Source organism: Copadichromis virginalis, linkage group LG1 (genome assembly GCF_057382275.1).
Source record: "Copadichromis virginalis isolate Kocher_CV1m ecotype Utaka linkage group LG1, C_Virginalis_male_GT1.1, whole genome shotgun sequence".
Lineage (NCBI taxonomy): Eukaryota > Metazoa > Chordata > Actinopteri > Cichliformes > Cichlidae > Copadichromis > Copadichromis virginalis.
In genome coordinates, this window is record NC_140618.1 from 25034607 (window position 1) to 25056620 (window position 22014).

Genomic DNA, 22014 nt, shown 5'->3' on the forward strand with positions numbered 1-22014 from the left:
CTTATGGTTAATGGAAGCTGTTTATCTTCTGGAGTTTCGTGCGTTCTTAAAGTCCTGTATAGCATTCACAGTCTTTAATATCAGTCAGTCTGTGTGCAATCATGATAATGAGCACTCTGTTCTCATTTGTAAGTTTCCTCAAATGATCATAATAACATAATTTCTTGTAGATAAAAGCACCACCTCCTTTGCGATGTCTGTCTCAGTGCCATTTCTTATCGTGTCTTCTTGTGTATGTGGTGGCAAAGTTGCATTCAAAGTGCCATCCAAGAACTCGATGTTCTGCATGTTATTCATATAAGCTGCTGCTTCACTGCTTAATTAAGAGGCATGAATAATATATTGACTTCTGTCATAAATGGAACTGGCAGTCGGTCTGCCCTGGATGCAGAGATGTGTCAGACCTTAGTCAGGAGCTAATGTTAAGCAGAACACCTACCTTGCACCGGAAAGCTATGGGGAGAAAAAAAGGGGGTGGGAATTGGAAGGGATGGATATTAGATGGTGGTGTGCAGCAGAGGAGAAATATTAGAGAACGGATTTAAGCATGACTTACTGTATGTGATCTGAAAATGTGAAATTTTGAGGGTTGGCTTCTCTGGCAAATGGGTCAGTGCCCATGGGGAGTAGTAGGGATGGTCTTAGCGGTGGCAGCCATGTTTGTGTGAGCCATAATAAGTGGGTCAGTAAATAGAATGGAACTCATCTCTCAAAATTGAAAGCGATGGCAGCATTGCTAAAGCTGTTGCATGAACTGAAAAAAAAAAATTAGGACAATGATTCATTATTATGACCCAACATAAAAGCATTTAGCAGTCAGGTTTAATATAAGCATTTGCTGAATTTTTCATATTTTAAGAATTAGTGCACATTTCCTCTCATTGTTTGACAGGATAGTCGTCTGTTGTGTGCTACACCCTCTGGAATAATTCACTGTGTGTTTCCAAGTTTCCAAGAGTGGATATAAAGATAAAAGTAAGTGAGAAGGAAACTCACAATTTACACAATTCAATTCCACCATCCAGGGTCTTTCTGTGTGGAGTTTGCATGTTCTCCCCATGTTTGCGTGGGTTCTCCCCGGGTACTCCAGCTTCCTCCCACGGTCCAAAGAGATGCAGTTAGTGGGGTTAGGTTAATTGCAACCACTAAATTGCCCATATGTGTGAATGGGGGAGTGAACGTGAGTGCGATTAGTTGTCTCTGTCTATGTTAGACCTGTGACAGACCGGTGACCTGCCCAGGGTGTACCCTGCCTCTTGCCCTAAGACACCTGGGATAGGCTCCAGCACCCCACGTGACCCTGAAAAAGGATAAGTGGAAGCGAATGGATGGATGGATTTGTCTAATATTAAAATTTGCTTAATCTGAAATGTGTAAGTTTGACCGATATGCAAAAAATAAAGAAATCAAACCAGGCAAAAATGCTTTTTCCTAGCACTGTGTGTATACAGAAGTTGCCTTAGTCTCCTAAGGTGATCAACATTTCCCTGTAGTAGAAGAGTGATCAGTGAATGAATGAGGAGGGAGTCTCAGAGTGATGAAAAATGAGGGTGAGTGAAAAGGAAAGTCAAGGAGGGAAAGGATGAGATGATTTATCGTAAAACCTGTGCTCTAGTCCTGTCTGATAATCTGGAAGCAGTGGGTGGGTAGACAGTGGTGAACACTATATTGATGAGACTGTTTACACCATTCTCAGAGGGACTAAAAAGTTGTGTGCAGACAGAAAGAGATTGAGAAGCCCCACGCTGCTGTCTCCAAGAGGTTCGAGAGGTGTGTCCGATTGGGGAAAGCTTTCAGACGCCATTAATTTCTGAAAGCACACATCAAGAAATGTTGAAAGCACATTTGGGACAGCAGGGTTTCTTAGTTTGGTTCTCAGTAGAGCTGACTGTTCTCTTTTTTGTCTGAAAATGAAAAAAAAAAGAAGAGAGAATAGAAGCATAGTCCTGAATAAATGCGGGTCCTTAACCTTACCGTTGGATCTAGGCAGTGAATGTTCACTCAGATGTTCATGTTATCATTCTTAATGTCTTTGTGTTTTTAAACTGTGCGGGTCAACAGCAGCACTTGACCTGAGCTACCTGTTGTTGTCAGCCCTACCAGCTCGTACTTCGGCTCATATGAGTAATTATTTGTATATGTACTTACCTGTGTGTAGCAGATATGTGACTTTTAAGTTTGTGTAGGAGGAAATCGGACCAAGAGTTCACAACGTGCTGGAGACTTCAAATCTACAAGCGTGTGCTGACACAGGGATGTGTTACAAAAGACAAAGCTTAGTATTCAAACCTGCATGTTTGTGTTGCACCTCTTCCTTTGAGCAACAGTGAAATGCAACATTATGAGCTGTTAATGCAATTCTGATTGTTGTCTAAGTGCTACTACCCAGAAAAGGGTTACCACTACATTCCACTTACATAACCACAGCAGTCAAGGTGTCCAGAATAAGCACTGTTGGTGCTAAGAAATTAGTATAATAAAGTAATCCAGTGGTGCTGCAAAACAAACAACACTGTAGAAAAGTAAAGGCAGAGATTGAATCAGTGTGGAGCAGAAAAATGAAACTTGATCAAACAAAGTGATCAAACCAAAACAGTGCTGCAAAAAACTTACCTGCAAAGCTAAACAACATGTATAAACACCAGGGGCCTGTTCTTCGTACCTCGCTAAGTAAGTTAGCTGGATTAGATTGTTGACGATTTCGCGTGATCCTGGATCGTTCGGTTCCCCGAAGCTCATCCGGGACTTGCTGTCATAGCAACAGAGCCGTAAGCGTAAACCTGCTCGGGAGCAGGTTTACTTTATGTAAACAGGATTAGATCGCGGCCACGCAGGTATGTCCGCTTCATTTATACGAAAGCAACAGCGATATTCCACCACTGTTTCACCATAAATAAATAACATCAATGTAACTAAAGATAATGCAGCACCTGATCCTTGTATTGATGTCACACAGATACATACAGGTCATTCCCCAAAAAAGGGAAATGTACTATTAACATTCTATTACATGTATGTGATTATTACAGATGTTATCCATATTTCAGAGTAGTAATTGTAAATTACTTCGTGTAATCAAGATGAGAGACCACGGCTATAAAAGCGAAGGTGGATTTGGGAAGTCTGTCGCAGCCATGTCCTGTCCGTATACGCGAGCCACCCATTGCGGAAGGTGCAAGATTGATAAGGAGAGTCTTCAGAATCCAGCGTATATTGCGGGATAGACAGGATCCTTTAGCTCAGCGCGACAGTGTGCTCATTGAGAGATATCGATATTCCCGTGAGGGTATTATTTACTTAACCAACTTGTTGACGAGCATGACGAGGGGGTGCAGGACCACCACCTGTCTTTTTTTTGCTCTGCCCTTTTCTTGGTTGCTGTTATGAACAAACAAACAGATTATTCCAGGGTCTCTTTCCAAGAGACGACAAGCAATATAAGTGATAAATATTACCATTCTGTAGAATATTCTCATATTTCACTTTTACTTGTTCCCATGTTCTAGTGGGTCCTGTCGTGGCTCTAATGTGAAAGAGGATATAATGTAACATAATATAATATAATGTAATATAATATTGGATAATATAGTATAATATAATACATCTACCCTACCGCCTACTGGTGTTGGCCAGAGGGGCCGATGGCACGATATGGCAGCCTGGCTTCTGTCAGTCTGCCCCAGGGCAGCTGTGGCTACAACCGTAGCTGCCTCCACCAGTGTGTGAATGTGAGAGTGACTGAATAGTGGCATTGTAAAGCGCTTTGGGTGCCTTGAAAAGCGCTATATCAATCCACTCCATTATTATTGTTATTATTAAATTACTTACGAGTTTAATTTGTCAGCAACTTTCTGCCAGCCCTCTCTCCTTGCTTTTGCAGCCTTTGCAGTGTTCCCTTGCGTTCTGATTAAACTCTGAAACTCCTGAAATCCCTCACTCAAGAGTTCTTGCTCTGCTGCCGAAAAATACCGAGCGCGCTCCTTCGACATTTTCGCCGACCAATCAGAGGGTTGCCGATCACTGTTTCTGCTATCGATGCGTATCCCCTTTTACTTTTAAATCTGCGGTCCCTGTTAGAGCCACCAGGCCCTCTGACCACCACCAGTAGGCAATGGGTGAAGTGTCTTACCCAAGGACACTACAACCGAGACTGTCCAAGCCGGGGCTCGAACCGGCAACCTTCCGATTACAAGGCGAACTCCCAACTCTTGAGCCACAATTGCCCCATCCCCTTTTACGACACCCAGTGATCGCACATTACTTCAGCCAGCTGTACTAATCGTCAACAGCAGGTGTGTTCGGGGAACCGGATTAGCGAGCTCACGGTTAGCGCGATGGTTTGGTCTTGGATGTGTCATTTGATCTTGGATGTAGTGAGCGACGTACGAAGAACGGGCCCCAGGTGAATGGAAATAGCTATTAGTGGGGGACAGGGGGTACACAGGTAACAAAAGGTCCTGCACCAGGTGTGGTGGTTTTACAGCAAGTCTGGTGGGGTGGCCTTTGTGGACTGAAGGCCCCCCCCACCCCCCACCCCACCCAACACCTGCTAACTGCATGGGAATAATAACAACATACCAAGGCAAAAGAATTATTAAAAAACTTTGAATGTACTGTTTTAAACTAACTGCTAAATTAAAGAAAAAATCCTGTCAGGCCAAGGTTTGTTTCATGCAGTGTTAATGTAGCAATAAGCCTTATTTAGTTAAAAATGACCTCTTGCACTTCACAGTAATTGTCAGTTTTCAAAGACATGCCCTGTGTTCAGAGTAAAGCTTGTAAAAACACTTCCTTTACCGTGAACAACTTGATGAATGCCACAAGGCTTTGGCTGCATCTGCACTGTGATGATTAAAGCTCCTGTCTAAGTTGAGGCTAAACGTTAGCCGTTGTCAAGGTCACAGTCATAATTCTGAGTGAAACAGAAACCTCAACGGGAATATGAAATTAATCTCTGTATGCATTTAAGCAGTGCTCAGCATTATTCCCCTCAGAAGGTCCCAGGAGCCGTTCTTCACTATGCGGAGATAAAAGACTCCAAAGACAACGGTTCATACTATCTTAAGCTTTACCTCTGAGTAATTTTGAAGACAGCAAAGTGTATTGTACTTGGACTCACTCCAGCACAGAGAAACTACTGCAATGGGAGCTGTTCAAAAATACCTGCCTTCACCTCTTTTAAAATGCAGGAGTTCATTAATATCGCCATTCATTTCTTAGTCTCTGTGTGGAAACTGAACACTGTCCTATTACCGTCCAGGTTCTTCAACTCCCAATTACCAGTAATGAAAAATGCCAAAGGCAGGGTTTCTGCAAAGAATAACTGCACTTTGAGACACTGTCACAAAATTAAACATTAAAGCATTGTGATTTTATGATGTAGTTTCACTTCAGTCATTACTGAAAAATACTTCAACATTTCACATGATATTATCGAGTAATTACACCAGCAGACATTGTAAAAAGGTTTCTTTGATGGTTTTGGGGGTTAAACGTAATAATGGTAAGTTCACAGTAATGTAGCTCACTTTATCTTTAGCTTGAATCTGGAAAGAGCTTTCCAAAGTGTTTCCCATTCACGCAGACAGTCGTGCAGCAATGGAGACAGAGTTTTCCTGTAAGGCGATCACTTGTCATAAGAAGCCAGTTGCTTGGCCACGTGGAGGGTCCCTGTGATTAATGGCCAACACTATACCACCTGAGCCACAGCAGCCTGATATCCACAGACAATACAGACGGTGTCTTGAACCACTAAGTAGTTATTTAATTAACATTAACAACTGTTTCCATCATCACTCCGATCTCAATGAGACCACATGGTTAAAAAATAGGATTTAGTGATAATAGTCGTCTTCTGCATTAGTTCCATAAAGTGAACAGTGTCAACTTCTTTCTTTTGTTTAGTCCTGATTCTGTATTAAAAAGAAATTAAACTAAAATTTTTACATGGCAAAAATGGCACAGGGTAAGAAATAACATGTTGGATTGCCATAAATATCTAATTAAGTTATTTGATTTATTTTATTAATGTGTATTTTGTAATTGTTTATTTAAACAATGCTTGTATAACATGCCTTTAATAGAAGCATTTACAGTCAGAGTAAAACAAAAGTATGCTAGATTTATGTTCTGAAGTTTAATTATGTGTTTAAAAAAAGAAATATATTAATATTTAATCAATTACAGAAAATTGTTATTTCAAGTTATTATTGATAACAGGTCATGGCAGATGGCCATGAGCATGGATGTGCAGGAGGTTTCTTCCTGTTAAAAGGGAGGTTTTCCTTCCCACTGTTGCTTGCTCATCGAGGGTCATATGATTTCTGTTGTGATTTGGCGCTATATGAATAAAACTGAATTGAATTGAATCATGGGGTATACTTTGTTTTCACACACTGTGTGTGCATTTTGGGGTTTTGTTTTTTCAATAAATAATGTAAGTGTGAATGTTGTTGTTCATCTCAGGATATATTTACATAATTTGAAAACAGAGTATGGAGTAGATCATTTTTATGATGTCCTGATATAAAAGTTCAAAATTCTGACACACTATACAAACTAATAAGGAGTTTAGTAATCATAATAATTGCTCATGATCGGATTGATTTTTACAGTCATTATTTTGCTGTTTCTTTTCAAGTCTGTAAACTGGGCTCTTGAGTCAATGTGTTGTTTTATATTTAAGTTATAATTAAGAAATAGTCTTTTTTTTCTGATTAAAGAAAAGAATAATAACAGACAACAAATACAAACCATAGGCACAATATTTCTGTCCATGTCACATAAAAGACCGAATATTAGCTTATGATTACTCAGAGAGAGAACAATGTGCAAAAATCCATGAGTCATTTCACAAATATAACTGTTACAGACGAAATGTGTGTTCACTAGGAGCATCAAATGGGAGTGTTTTGCCATATCGTTCTCCGACTAAGGGTGAAATCACTATGTGACATGAAGTGACATCCGCTGAAGACACACGATGAGTAAATTTGTTGTTCGCAAAAAACAGCAGTCTAGATGATCTGTCATAGTCCTGTAGTTAGAAACACAATCAACTGGGATGTAGCTTGATGCACAATTTAATAATAGTCATTGGTAGTATCCAGGTCACATCTCTGCCGTAATGAGGCAATTGCAGCAACTTAAATGGGCAATTTGGAAGAAAAAGGGCATGTGGCAGACATGCTGCAGCCCAGCGTGAAGGCCTTGGGGTATTCTTCTGTCTTATTCACCATGTGAATGACTATCGAGTGACCAGAGGGACTTAGAGTTGAGAGAGAGTCCAAAATCTCAGGTTTCTGCTTTATTCTGTTCCAACTCTCACAACTACTCATGACTCATCACCAAAACACTGCAGATTCAAGGTGTCGACATGAGGCCACAGTGCTGGACAGTGAGGGGCTCTCACTGTGAGCTCCTCAAACCACCAAAGCCAAAAATGTCAGCAAAACTGTTTTACATAAACCTGAAAAAAGTAACAATGTTTACTTTGATAACTTTATCATAAAGTGTTAACATGTGCTCTCATTTATATTTAAACGTTAGACACTTACAGACACATATGGATTACTTTTTCAAATGTCCAGGGATGGTTGGAAGTTACCGTAAGCCTGGTGAGGAGCAAAACAAACTGTATGGATGACAGCTGAAAGCTGGAAAAACATGCTTTAATTTAAGTCATGTCGTTGAGTAATCATTTCATTTTTTAAACTGCTGATATTTGTAAAGACAGGATTGTGGTAAAAAAGAGCAAACCAAGAGAGCCACAAACACAAGCAGGCAGAAAAAACAGACAACTTGTAAACAGTCCAAGACTTTATTCAGAGCTGAAACCGAGTAACTCGTGATCACTGCAAAGGATTGCGGTGCAATAACTATGGCAAGTACAGTAGGTCAAAGCTAAACCTGAATCTATTCCGTTAACAGCGATTGATGTATAGTATGGACATTTAGTTATTTTACAGTTCGACTTCAATCTCTTGTTCTTCTCTTCCAAACCCATTTCACTTGACCTGATGGTCCGACTGGGATTCTCGTAACGTCTGACCTATTTTTAGAAATGCAGTTGCATTCCAGTATCTAAGCAGTCACTTCAGTGCCTTATTATAACAGAGTGAACTGACAACATGAAAATTAAGCCCCAGATGTAATGAAAAACGTGTTATTTTACATGTCGTACACACATTTCATTTTGCAAATTACACATTTTCTCTCCAAACCGGATATTAGAAAATAAACATGTTATTCAAGAGGTTCTGGCATGTTGCAGTGACAGCTCAATGGCACCTCGTTGGCATCACTATCAGCCTCTGGCCCCTTACCTCCCTCCTCTGGATGCCAGTCTCGCTATGTAGCAATAAAAACTATATAAGACATCCTTATATATCAAATCCTTTCTTTAAGTAAGGAGAACCAGTATAACCTGGCATCTCTATTTAGCCTCAAGGCACCTTTGTCTCTGCGTCTGCTGTATGTCATTACGAGGCTGAACACATCCTTCAGGGGTGTCATTAAGACGGTTGTTCAAACGACAACAGTGCTAACTTTGAGGGAAGTAACCTGTGATATAATTGATTTGAGGCAGCAGTTGTGACTTATTATGAAGTCAAACGACTGCCTCAAGTTTGTTTCCAAGTGCAATTGTCATTTGGGAATCTCGCCCAAGATCAGAAGCCACAAGATAAGACACTAAATCGATGCAAGAAATGATGAGTAAAATGTATACACGTTTATTAATCTTGAGACTCAAAGCTTCCAGCTAGTTAAACAACCTTGAATGCATTAGAGTCTAACCTGGCGTATAAAAGGTGAAAATGGCCAATGAAAGCAATTAGTGTTCACGCTTCCTCACAGCCGCAGTCTGAGCAAGGTCGCAGGCTTTTAAAATATGATCGTATATGATCAAACAGAGCACCCAAGGAAATTATATTTCAGCTGGAAAATAAAAAAAGCTGCGACTGAAGAGGGGATTTAAGGTGAAGCTAAAGAGAAAATCCAATTTGCACTTTGCGCCGCTAAGTTCCACATTAAGATGAGCGGTGAACAGTCATGGGTCTCACATACATTTCTCAGCACAAATTAATTGTAATATGACTTCATAAATTAATTTCACATCCTCCTAACAATAATCATTATTGGTTATTACTCCTATTAAAGTATATTGTGGTAGAAATCTTTCTGTACACTCGAACCATTGGAATGCCTCAGTTACACCGCGATCTATATTTACAGTAGCAGCTTTAAGGTTTACCTTTACTTCTGCAATGTGTACTGTATGTATTTATGTGCATATGCTAAATATAGTAGTGACATTTTAGATATAAAAATGATCATTTTAGCCACTGGAGAGAGCTCCCTAGGATATGCGAGCAAAGAGCCTTTATTCAGCACCACTTTTCTCTCTCAGCCACTGAGAGACCTGCATGGCATATGTGAAACAAATCATTTTACTTTTCTCTGTACGGAAACCTGTCAGCGGCACAGCGACGGTATGCAGGCAGGTAGAAGGTAGAAGCAATTGGATTCTTCCTCACCAGCGGCTCCAGGAGCTATCAGCCCCTATCCAGGCCTATGAAGGCAGAGGAGGATTGAGTTTGAAAGATGATAATAGACTCCTGAGGAAACTAATCTATTTCTAAAGAAGAAAGGGGTATAAATTCTCTCACTTGCCCCCCACGTCCACCTGCTCACCGTTTGCCTTTCATCGTTTCTCTCCGCATAGCATCACAGGTCAGTTTTACAATTGAAGTATACCAATTAAAAGGATCCTGGACAGCAAGGCAGCTATTATTGAAGAGAAGCAGATATTTCGAGTTCCTTTTTTGTATTTGTTATTAGTAAGATGTAGAATATGTAAGTTATTGAAGGTTTCAACAGTGATTTGAGCACTTTTATATTATTAAAAAAAAGACTGCTTTTAAATGAAATACTGCATGTACATGTAGTTTGATTCTTGTAATTAAATGCTTTCCACACACCTTATGCTGAATATACAGAAATCCAACTTTACAACATATGCGGTAGCCGTTAGTTTTTTGACATCACCTTTTATAAATAGGTCATGGTTAGTGTTAATGAATGCCATGTAACTGATAAAAAATAATTCATACATTTCAAAGCCACCATATGCTTATAGGAGACACTGAGTCTTGTAGTTTCCACACAATCACTCCTGCCCTGTCCTCCTCTGTGTGGAAGTGAAGGTCCATGATTTATTAGAGCTTCCACTGGCCCTTTTTTGGATAAATAATCTTGAAATCAAGTCTGAAAGTTTCAAGCTGCAAAACAGCAGCTGTTACAAGGCCAGGAGCACATGTAAACAAGGCAATCCCAGGACCCAAATGGCTCCTGTCAGTCTGAAGCTCCTGGATCTGCCCTTCACTTCTGAATCCTTGGCAGGATGGTGATAATGAAGATGATGTTTGTGATTACCGGTCACATCCGGGCTCACTGAGGAGAGAGCACAAACCAAAATGCCAGTCAGAAGGAAGCTCATTAGAAACATGACATCATTGGAAGGAATGATGCTGTTTGTCAGTGAAAGGATGAGACTGATATATTTCATTTGCTTTATCATCAACAACTGCCATGAAAAAAAAACAACAACAACAACAACAAACCAACAAATCATCTCCCTGCCTTATAAAACTGCCCAAACCTTCTCCCTTTTTTGTGTATTTTCCCCTAAATTCATTTAATTCTGCTGGAGATTCACAGATACACAACTGCATATATGTCACTGTTTAAGTACATAAGCACTAAATTTGTTGTGGAGTATTTTCAGCAGTAAATTAATGCAGATTTGTTGAGTTCTAATGCCAGCATGGAATTTTGCTCAATTAAACTACTGTCCTCATGTTCACTGCAATAAAGTAAGACGTAGTGTCGCTCTGTTTTAGGTTTTAATAGCTTTTGGAGGGCTATGGCATAGAGATGTCTCGGGCTTTGGATCTACACAAAATAATTAGGATCAATTTGTTGTTTATTCAGTGTGCTGCTTGCTGTCCTTTAGCTAGCAATGAATTGATTCTGCATGGGATGTTTTTTCGAGCAGCAACTTCTGGAGCTACAAAGTAAGGCTAACATGGAAGTGCCGAAAAATGGACACTTCAAGCTGACTGATAGGTATATGCTAACACAGGTGGATGTATGAATCACAAGCTAATTCCTGTCACTGACCTTGAATTATAACTGTATAACTTATAATTGTAACTGGAGTGTTTTTTGGTATTTGCCTGCTGGAGAAGTTTGTACGGCAGTTCTGGTAAGAAAGATTATTTAGTTTTATTTTAAATGTTTATGTTAGCAAACACTGATTGGAAGACTCTTTGGTAGTAAAAACTTTACAGTCTAAGGAAGCACTCTGCTAACCAAATCTGCTAACTTTAATTTTAATCCAAAAATACTTCTGCCTCCTAAAAGCATGTTACTTTCTAAAGAAAATGTCGCTGGCATTTAATTATAAGTCAAGTTTGCACATCTTTATATTATATTGTCAATATAGACTACATTAAAAGATACATTATTACCTGAGGTCTAATGTCTTGCATACATCTAACAGCTGCAATACAGCAATGCTCGGACTATGTCATTAGGGGAGTTGGTTAATTTTCCACTACCCTATTTATAATCAGCTGATGCAACTACAGTGCACCTTCAGCCTCTGTGTCATCCCCCCCAAAGGTGCTTTAAAAGGCATCTTGGGTGTTCCTTTGTGTCAACAGCCATTAATATGTTTATGTCAATGTTTTAACGGTGAACGCATCATCATCATCATAACACGCTATAAATAGTAATCCTCAGATGGATTACAGGAAGTTTTTTTCTTCCTTCAGTTTCTGTGTGCACTCCAATTTGGGGCATCTCTAAATTACCTATAAAATTCTTTAGAGCTTTAAACACACACACACATACACACACACACACACACACACACACACACACACACACACACACACATATATAGTAAAACATGCCATAGTAAAACAAAACAAAAAGTACAGATACAAAAAGTTAGAGTGAGAGAGGCATAATGTGCACACAACAATGCAGTAATAGGGCATTTGTTTCAACCATGAAGCTATCAGTTTGAGTTTACACACCACCCCAAATAATGATAACATGAGTCTAATGATGTCATATTTGGATGCTAAATAATTTGTAAATACATACAGATACGCTCCATAGACGACTTACTTTCCCCCCCCCCACTTTTACACATAGTGATCTAGTCTACAATTCCTGATACATCCATCCCTTTTCATGACTGCTTCTCCTCTTTGGGTCACACAGATGCTGAAGCCTATCCCAGTTGACACTGGGTAAGCAGCAGAATTTGGTGGGCAGGTCGCTAGTCATTCAAAAGGCTAATACCAATTTAGAATAACCAATTAACCTCAAGTGTCTTCAGACGGGAGAAACCCCAAGCAGCCACAGGAAGCAACCTCCACTGTGAGGCAACAGAGCTAACATCTGCACAACAGTGCCACTCACTTTACGATGCAAATCATGCAAAATTAAACATAATTCTAGGTATTTAGGATTTATTTTGCACATATTGTAGTGACATTGTTTATGTGTATCCACATGCTATATATTTATGGCATGTGTGTGTTTGCTGATTGCATGATACTGTAGTCCTTAGTAGTAATACGATGGCACCTGTCCAATATGGCGGCCGGTTTCGTGCGTGTGCGCATGCGCGTTCAGTAATTCGATGGCACTAGTCCAAGATGGCGGCCGGTTTCGTGCGTGTGCGCATGCGCGTTCAGTAATTCGATGGCACTAGTCCAAGATGGCGGCCAACCAAACCGGTTTGAGAACCGGTTTGACCGGTTTCGTGCGTGTGCGCATGCGCGTTCAGTAATTCGATGGCACTAGTCCAAGATGGCGGCCAGCCAAACCGATTTGACCAGTTTCGTGTGTGTGTGTGCGCATGCGTGTTCAGGTGTGGAAATACCACAGGGTATCAGAGGGGTTATATGAGTTTATGTGTTTTTAACGGGGTTTTAATTTAATCAAACCATAGGGTTTTTAATTAAACTATTTTTTCACTTAGGTGTATCGCAACATTCAGTTATGCATGTGTTCTTAAAAGCAATTCTTTGTTTCTTGTTTCATTCTTGGCGGAGTGGAAGCTGTTTTGGTTCACAGTGCGCCTTAACAAAGAGGGTGTGCTCTAGTCAAAAGTGTTGGTAATAGTGTTTTAATCACACTAATTTTCTAAATCTGACAATGTCTCAGCTTGCAGTGAGGCATGCATTTTATTTTATAAATGGCACAAATGGGAATTTCTTCTGAATGGGTGATGTCAGCATGTTCACAAGCGTTTCATTTAATCAAACCCCTAGTTTTAATTTAACTAGTTTTTACACATCTACTGGGGTTTCTTTCCAGGGTTGATGCGATCATTTTATTTAAAAATCGGGATTTCGGAATGTTGAACTAAGAGTGAGACAAAGCCAGCCAGCTAGTTTTTAACACAGTAAATGTTACAAATAGCATTCAGTCCTTTAGAAAATAAATGCTATAAGCAGCCTGTATCGCTCTTTTCATCACCCCTTTAGAAAATAAACGCTACAGTGATACTTCTAAAACCAGTCGCCCAGACCCGCTCCAACTTTTCAACAGCTGGCTAATTGTTTGAATTTGTTCAGGATTGTAAAAGCCCACCGCGGGTATCACTTAGTTGTTGAGAGTACCATGCGAACAAGGGCCCAACCTATTGTTTAAAGTGGCCAGTATTGGCTCTTTTTGTAATTCCTCGACAAGGTAAATGGGGCAGTTGGTACCAGTCGGGTGGCGACCCCGCCTATTGTCTGAAGTATCGGCTCCTTTGTAATTCCTTGAGAAGACAAAAGCCCTGTAGGGTCTCATTTAAATTGATTGGAGACATCTTGTTTCATTCTTGGCGGAGTGGAAGCTGTTTTGGTTCACAGTGCGCCTTAACAAAGAGGGTGTGCTCTAGTCAAAAGTGTTGGTAATAGTGTTTTAATCACACTAATTTTCTAAATCTGACAATGTCTCAGCTTGCGGTGAGGCATGCATTTTATTTTATAAACGGCACAAATGGGAATTTCTTCTGAATGGGTGATGTCAGTATGTTCACAAGCGTTTCATTTAATCAAACCCCTAGTTTTAATTTAACTAGTTTTTACACATCTACTGGGGTTTCTTTCCAGGGTTGATGCGATTATTTTATTTAAAAACGGATCAAACGGGCCATTTCTTCTGTAAGGGGTTTCATGGTTTCAGAGTAGTTTTTAACACAACAGATAGTCGCAAATAACATTCAGCCCTTTAGAAAATAAACGCTACAGTGATACTTCTAAAACACGCTGCACACAATGTCACCTTTTCCCCCAAAGCAGCCAGTATCGCTCTTTTCAAACTAATCGTCTTTTAAATACACTCATTTTGTGATTCTGGTGTCACACCATGCACCGATGCAAGCATTTTATTTATTTAAAAACGGATCAAACGGGCCATTTCTTCTGTAAGTGGTTTCATGGTTTCAGAGTAGTTTTTAACACAACAGATAGTCGCAAATAACATTCACCCCTTTAGAAAATAAACGCTACAGTGATACTTCTAAAACCAGTCGCCCAGACCCGCTCCAACTTTTCAACAGCTGGCTAATTGTTTGAATTTGTTCAGGATTGTAAAAGCCCACCGCGGGTATCACTTAGTTGTTGAGAGTACCATGCGAACAAGGGCCCAACCTATTGTTTAAAGTGGCCAGTATTGGCTCTTTTTGTAATTCCTCGACAAGGTAAATGGGGCAGTTGGTACCAGTCGGGTGGCGACCCCGCCTATTGTCTGAAGTATCGGCTCCTTTGTAATTCCTTGAGAAGACAAAAGCCCTGTAGGGTCTCATTTAAATTGATTGGAGACATACCTTTCTTTTTGGAAACCCCCACCCTATATAAAAAACACGCACAGAGCCCGATACCCTGAGCCATTTACGCCTCAAGATTCGCTGCAGAGCACACCATTTTCTTTGCGATCATCAACACTAACATCGTTCTTTATAACATGGACATCGTAAACGGTAAGTAAAACAAAACCTATTATTGGATTTTTAAAAAGTGTTATGTTAACATATTATAGGATATTCAAACTATCTTTTTTTCCTAAAACAAAAGCTTAATTTTTAGGAGTTCGGGAGAACGGCCCAGGACCCTTTTCTTTAGAAACGGGCGCTTTTACAGCTGGAACTAGTTCTCTAACAGGCACAAGGTGTGTACAGCATTACTGGATTTTTAAACGTATGTATGTTTTAAACTAGCGATTGTTTTAAATTATGTAATAACGTTTTTGTTTGTTCCAGGGTTAACAAACTGAGCAGGAAAACATTCAGACACCGCTACCACAGAGCCCTACCTTACATCAGGTGTGTATACAACGGGATGTATAGTTGTGTATTTTTTTTTAAAGGGGTTTAAACAATTACAAATGTTCTAAACTGACCGTTTTACACCTACAGAGCCACGCCAGAGAACCGGGTGTGTGGAGAAGCAGGACCATCCCGAATAACGCACACTACAAGGTAAGCATAGGCATATATAAATTAGATAAAAAGAGATAGAGAGGGAGACACGCTTATTCAGTTTGAAATGGGTACATGTATAATATGTTTTAACACATGTCTATCTATCTTCACAGACTGCAGAACAGCACCCCTCCTCATAATGATCAGGACACCATACGATTCCAGACGTTTTTGGAATGTTTAAGCAGTATCGACCTCCCAGAACAACAAAAACCTGGAGCTTTGTGCAACAGTGGAGAGTCAGAACCGATCTTCATCAGCGAACCTGCAACACCCCCGAGTGAGTGGCTACCTCGCGATTTCTCTGATGTTTTTGAGTACAGCATGTCAGATTTTGATCTAGTTCATATACCCACCACCCCAGAATGTGTCAGAAATAGCGTTGATTCACACATAGATTTCGAAGAAGACGGCATAACAGACTCTCAAATATCAGCGGCGTATGATGCTTACATAAAGCTTCCAGACGCTCAGCCTGCTGAACAAAGTCATATAGCTTCAATAGCTGATAAATTATGTTTGATTGAAGCTAGACTCAATCAATACCACCAAGAAGCACAGGTACAAAGGCAACAGTTTACCAAACTCATAAACAAAGTGTGTAGTACATTAGACAACATCTGCAGCAAAATTTCAAGTCCCTGACTTTTAAAATCCAGACCATGGACCCTCCAAATAAATTATTTAAACATAATAACGGAACCTCCACTCCTGTTAGATGTTTTGACTTAGAGACTTTTATGCAGTGGGCTGAAGAAACAGATAAAAAATTAGACGATATTATAGCTAGACTTAATAGGGTGCCTGCATCAGCCTCATCCGATACACATCCTTGTCAGACTGTTCCTACGTCTGCTATTGCTGATGGGGCTATTGTTGCTAATAATAGTGATAGTACAGCTGGTGTTGCTCGGGCCGTTGCTGTTACTGATGCTAACCATATAGCTTGTGCTGCTGGTGATTTTGCGTCTGATGCACAATCTAGCCGGGTCACCTCTGCTGCAGCTACTGCAGTTGTTATTGAGCCCGTTGTGCAGTCTGGGTCCGGCAGCCGCTCTCAGTCACACATTAGAGAGATACCTAATTTTAATGCTCGCGAATTGCGTGAACGCCTTGATTTTAGGGGTATAAGTCTCGATCATCCAGAACAAGTGCCGGCGCGAGTGCGCGAGTGCTTAGCCAATGTGATAGACAGAGCTGTGGCGGGATCCCAACAGGGCAGTGTTCTAAACGTGGTCCTGCGTGGCCCCTCGCTGGCTTCAGATGTTCAGGCTGTTTTAAACGCTGATGATCGGTATGATCCGGAGCTGTTTCTCGATCAAATTGCACAAGTTATGCAGAGTAATGATGAATCTATCGGTGATGATGAATTAGAGTTTATTGTCACGGTAGCTCAGAACAGTAGTGGCGGGTCTCGCTTAAGACTGGCGCACATACCTTATGATGAGATTCTCTCAAAGAAAGGCAGACATTTATACACACCAAACAACACAAACAACAATTTGTGCTTCTCCCTATGCATAGCACATTCATTAAACTCATCATCCTCTGAGCATGAAAAACTTGCTACAGCTAAACAGATGCATGCTGAAGTAGGTCTATGCGACACACAGCAAGTATCATTCTCTGATGTCGGTAAATTTGAGAAGCACTTCAACATTAAGATTGTAATCTATTACCACACAGAAGGGCGTAAACGCCTGGAATGTTTTTACACACATGAAGAGCCAAACCCTAACACGTTGATGATGTATCTCCATAATCAACATTACCACCTGATTTTAAACCCGACCGCTTTTTTGGGGGGATCCTATGTGTGTAATTTCTGTTACAGTATATATAATACACCATTACAGCACAGCTGTAAACATAGATGTAACACATGTTACACACTCTGTCAACATCACAGGGGACCCACAGTGAAATGCAGCGACTGTAACCGCATCTGCAAATCACAACACTGTTACCAACAACACAAATTACCTGAATTAAAACACAACATGATCCCCTGTGATAATATGAAACATTGCATGCACTGTGGCACCACATATAGAGAATCCAAGAAATTGCCACACAAATGTGCGCAGCCTAGATGCGAGCACTGCCGCGAACCTAAATTAGCAGGAGACTCCGACCATCAGTGTTTCATACAGCCTGTTGAAAAACAGAAGCCTAACGATAAATACATTTTATATGATTTTGAGACGCGGTACCACAACGGTAAACACGAGGCTAACTTTGTGTGTGCGTCTGATCTGAAGGGCAATAAGTTCACATTTAATACATTAAAGTGTGTGGAGGCGTTTGTGCAGCATTACAGACGCCCAAGGTTTCGTGGGTACACTTTCATAGCACATAATGCATCTGGCTTTGATAACTACATACTCCTCGAGTACTTTGTCAGACAGAGCATAACACCTAGTGTCATAATGAGCGGCAGCCGTGTGATTTTAATGCATGACAGGGACTATGACCAGCGGTGGATTGATTCGTTCAGCTTTTTGCCCATGGGCCTTGCCAAAATACCCTCTGCTTTAGGTTTTCAAGACCTGCAGAAGGGCCATTTCCCACACAGGTTTAATACGAGGGATAATGAGCGTTATGTGGGCCCGTACCCAGACCCCTCCTTCTACGGCTATGAGCACATGTCTGAAAGCGATAAGGTGCGATTCATGGAATGGTACCAGGTTGCCTCACAGAATCCCTTTGATTTTCAGGCTGAACTCAGGCGTTACTGTGTTAACGATGTTGATGTCCTGCGTAAAGCATGCATCATTTATCGTGACACGCTACTGGGTTGTACTCAAGTTGATCCATTCATGTATACCACCCTGGCTGCATTTAGTATGGGTGTGTATAAAACGCTGTTTCTGCCTAGAGACGCGCTCGCTCTCACGTATGAAGGGGCATACGTTGAGCAGAACAAGACGTTTTCTAACGTCTCTATTGAATGGCTTCAATATGTGTCCCACACCACCAACAAAGTGGTAAAACATGCTCTCAGAGGAGGCGAACAGAGGGTTGGACCGTATTTTGTGGACGGTTTTGACCCCACAAGTAATACAGCTTATGAATTTGCAGGATGTTTTCACCACGGTTGTGTTAAATGCTACCCCGAGAGTGAAGTTAATCCTGTCAGCAAAGCATCCTATGGACTGCTGCATCGCATGTTTTGTGACAAAGTTGATGCACTGAGATCACAACACAGTGTGAGCGTAATAGTGATGTGGGAGTGTGAATGGGGTGCCTTGAAGCAGACAGACCCTGCAGTTGTGGCTTTCATGCATACGTACAGAAAGCCAGAACGCCTGAATCCCCGAGACGCCCTTTTTGGCGGTCGCACAAATGCTCTAAAGCTGTACCACAAGACTGCTTGTGATGAAAAAATATTTTACTACGACTTCACCAGTCTCTATCCCACAGTGCAGTCTAAAAAAGACTATCCTGTAGGACACCCTCAAGTCATTTACACCAACTTTGACAAGCTAGAAAATTATTTCGGCTTTGTTAAATGCACAGTGCTCCCACCTAAGGGTCTTTTTCACCCCGTCCTACCCTACAGATGCCATGGAAAACTGATGTTTCCACTCTGCAGCATGTGTGCTGAAGACCAGAACCAGCATACTGCATGCGGGCACAGTGACAGTGAGCGGGTGTTGAAAGGCACATGGGTCTCATTTGAGCTTGAAAAAGCTGTTGAGAAGGGATACAGGGTTCTTGCTGTTGATGAGGTGTGGCATTTCCCCAATAAGACCGACACATTGTTTAAAGACTATGTGAAAGCCTTCCTAAAACTCAAACAGGAGGCCTCGGGGTATCCTGAACATGTGAACACACCTGACGAACAGCAGAAGTACATAGACGAGTATTATGAGAAGGAGGGAATAATGCTAGACCCATCCAAGATTTGTGTAAATAAAGCTGTTCGTAACTGTAACAAGCTGTTGTTAAACTCGTTATGGGGTCGTTTCAGCATGAGGTCAAACATGGCATCATCTGAGCTCATTACAGACCCTTCCAGATTTAGCCAGCTAATGTTTAGCGACCAGTACGACGTGCGTCAGTTTTGTTTCATCTCTGACGACGTCGCAATGGTGCAGTGGCGCCACGCTGATGGTAGAGCTTCCCGTGTGAAGGACGTTAATGTCTTTGTCGGGGCCATGACCACTGCACACGCCAGACTCATGCTGTATGATTTGCTAGACAACTTGCAGCAGCGCGTGCTGTATTGTGACACGGACAGTGTCATTTTCACGGCACGCCCTGGCGAGTGGATGCCTCCTCTAGGTCCGTTTCTGGGGGATCTCACAAGTGAATTAGATTGTGGAGAGGATGGTGTGGAGGATTACATAGCGGAATTTGTTTCCGGTGGGCCAAAATGTTATGCGTATCACACATCGCTGGGCAAGACCCAGGTCAAATGTAAAGGCGTCACACTGAATGCATTAAACTCGAAAGTTGTCACCCACGACTCCTTGAAAGGTTTAGTCCGCAAGTTTGTAGCCAATCAGACATCAGACGCACACCTAGTTGCCGTGTCTGATAGCATCAGACGCGATAAAAAGAAGCTTCATTTGAAGAATGAAACCATTGTGAAAAAAGTTAAAGTTGTTTACAATAAGCGCCGTGTGCTCCCAGACTTCACAACCCTTCCTTATGGATTTTAAATTAGAACAGGGGTTTGACGCCCGGTTGCAGCATCCGTTCAGCATGGTGGTCAGCGGTCCCAGTAACTGTGGCAAGACTTTTTTTGTTAAAAACATAATTGAAAACTCTTCCAGGATTATATCATGCAGCATTGATAACATTGTGTATATATACTCATGCTGGCAGACACTATATGACCAGCTTCTTAAGATAAGAAACATAAACTTTGTTAACGGTATACCCGAATCTCTTGCTGATGACACCCTTCTGCCTGCAGAAAAGAACAATTTGTTAATTATAGACGATGTGATGAACGATGCAGCTAACAATTTAGAAGTACAAAATGTGTTCACAAAGTATGTGCATCATAGGAATTTGAGTTGTATATATCTAGTTCAGAATTTGTTTATTCAGGGAAAATCCAGTAGAACCATTTCCTTGAACACTAATTACCTAATATTGTTTAAAAATCCGAGAGATAAATATCAGGTTATGCTTTTAGCCAGGCAAATGTTTCCGGGTAATACTAAATATTTTATAGAAGCGTTTAATGATGCCACATCGACAACATACGGGTATCTTTTAATAGACTATAAAGCTAAGACCCCGGACTATTTAAGACTCAGAACAAATTTACTGTCAGACCGTCCGGTTGTTTACATTCCAAAACAAAAATCAGCAAAGAGGTGAGAGGATGTCATCACGCATGCGGAGGAATCTGTCTCTGTTGGAGATGATATACAGGGCTCCTCCTACTCTACGCAGAGTTATTATTAGTAATTCAAACTTAGATTTTATCAATGCATTGTGTGAGATAGCCTTTAATGTATTGCATGGTAACATTCCACTGACCAATCAGCAGTACAAACAGCTAAAAAAGAAAAAAACAATAATCAGACTGATTGCAGACAAAAAAATAAAATCTTTGAAAAAGAGAAAGACAATCAACCAATCTGGAGGGTTTTTACTGCCGTTATTAGGGGCTGCAATCCCTTTCATAACCAGTCTGATAGCAAACAGGTGAAAATGGAACATGTGCAAAAGATGTTTTTGGTACCCCAACACCAGTTGGACTTAATAAAGCAACAGCAGCAGCAGCAGCAAACAGGCACCATCAGACAACAGTCTCAGAACGAGTTGGACAAGGAGATGTTACAAGTGTTACAAGATTCTGACATAGATGTGTATGAGAAGGCTAAAAAATACAGCGATATTCTCCAAAGATACCTCACCCTTGTGAGACAAGGTGCCCGTGAAAAGAATGTACTGTCTTTATCATTACCTGAACAATTTAACAGGGATGTGCAACCCCAGTCGGCGGACACATTGCCTGTTCATGGTGATGCCGGGGTGCGGGATCTTGTTGCGGAGAATGTTTTAACACACATACCTAAAAGGAGTAGGAGGAATGCAGAACTTATTCTATCAGCGGTGAACCGTTCGCCACACTTGATCTCTTACAATGACAAAGGCGAAATTGTTGTTGATAAACAAACCATCCCTGGTTCACACATTTATGATCTAATTAAAGCCGTCACAACCACACACACACCTTCTGAGGGTTTGAGACCTATCGGTTGGACAGAGTTTTTAAAAGCTTTCTCAGATTTAAACATACCGTTATCAGCCATATCTAACACAGGCATACGTAAGACCGTCGCCTTGTATAAAACCGATCACACACTGTCTGAAGACCGTGGTTTTTTAAAACACACACCAAAAAAGAACACCCCCGGTGGACCGCTGCGACATAGTACACTAAAAAAAATAAAGAATAAAAAAAACAAAATAAAGGGGGGTCCTGTAGAGTGGTT

At 41.0% G+C, this 22014-nt stretch overlaps 3 protein-coding genes across 3 annotated transcripts in view; 1 reads left to right on the plus strand and 2 right to left on the minus strand.

Moving 5' to 3' along the window:
* The window catches only part of LOC146718823 (uncharacterized), a 170214-nt gene that overhangs the window by 73901 nt on the left and 74299 nt on the right, over positions 1-22014 (minus strand). The window lies entirely within an intron of this gene.
* gpc5a (glypican 5a) overlaps positions 9880-22014 on the minus strand; it is a 174388-nt gene continuing 162253 nt past the window's right edge. Inside the window, exon 9 of the mRNA XM_085456169.1 lies at positions 9880-10452. Coding sequence (XP_085312295.1) covers positions 10298-10452 — 155 coding nt within the window. The 3' untranslated portion in view covers positions 9880-10297. The remainder of the gene's footprint in view (positions 10453-22014) is intronic.
* On the plus strand, positions 15037-16464 carry LOC146718825 (uncharacterized). Its single transcript, XM_085464412.1, has 5 exons — positions 15037-15052; positions 15159-15240; positions 15332-15394; positions 15488-15550; positions 15667-16464. The coding sequence occupies exons 1-5, from the start codon at positions 15037-15039 to the stop codon at positions 16196-16198; spliced, it is 756 nt and encodes a 251-aa protein (XP_085320538.1). The 3' UTR covers positions 16199-16464.

What these genes read in the sequence shown, in the direction of transcription:
- LOC146718825 (XM_085464412.1), top strand. An exon ending in AGAGCCCTACCTTACATCAG is followed by an intron (nt 15,395 to 15,487) that starts GTGTGTATACAA and finishes TTACACCTACAG; the next exon opens with AGCCACGCCAGAGAACCGGG. An exon ending in CGAATAACGCACACTACAAG is followed by an intron (nt 15,551 to 15,666) that starts GTAAGCATAGGC and finishes CTATCTTCACAG; the next exon opens with ACTGCAGAACAGCACCCCTC.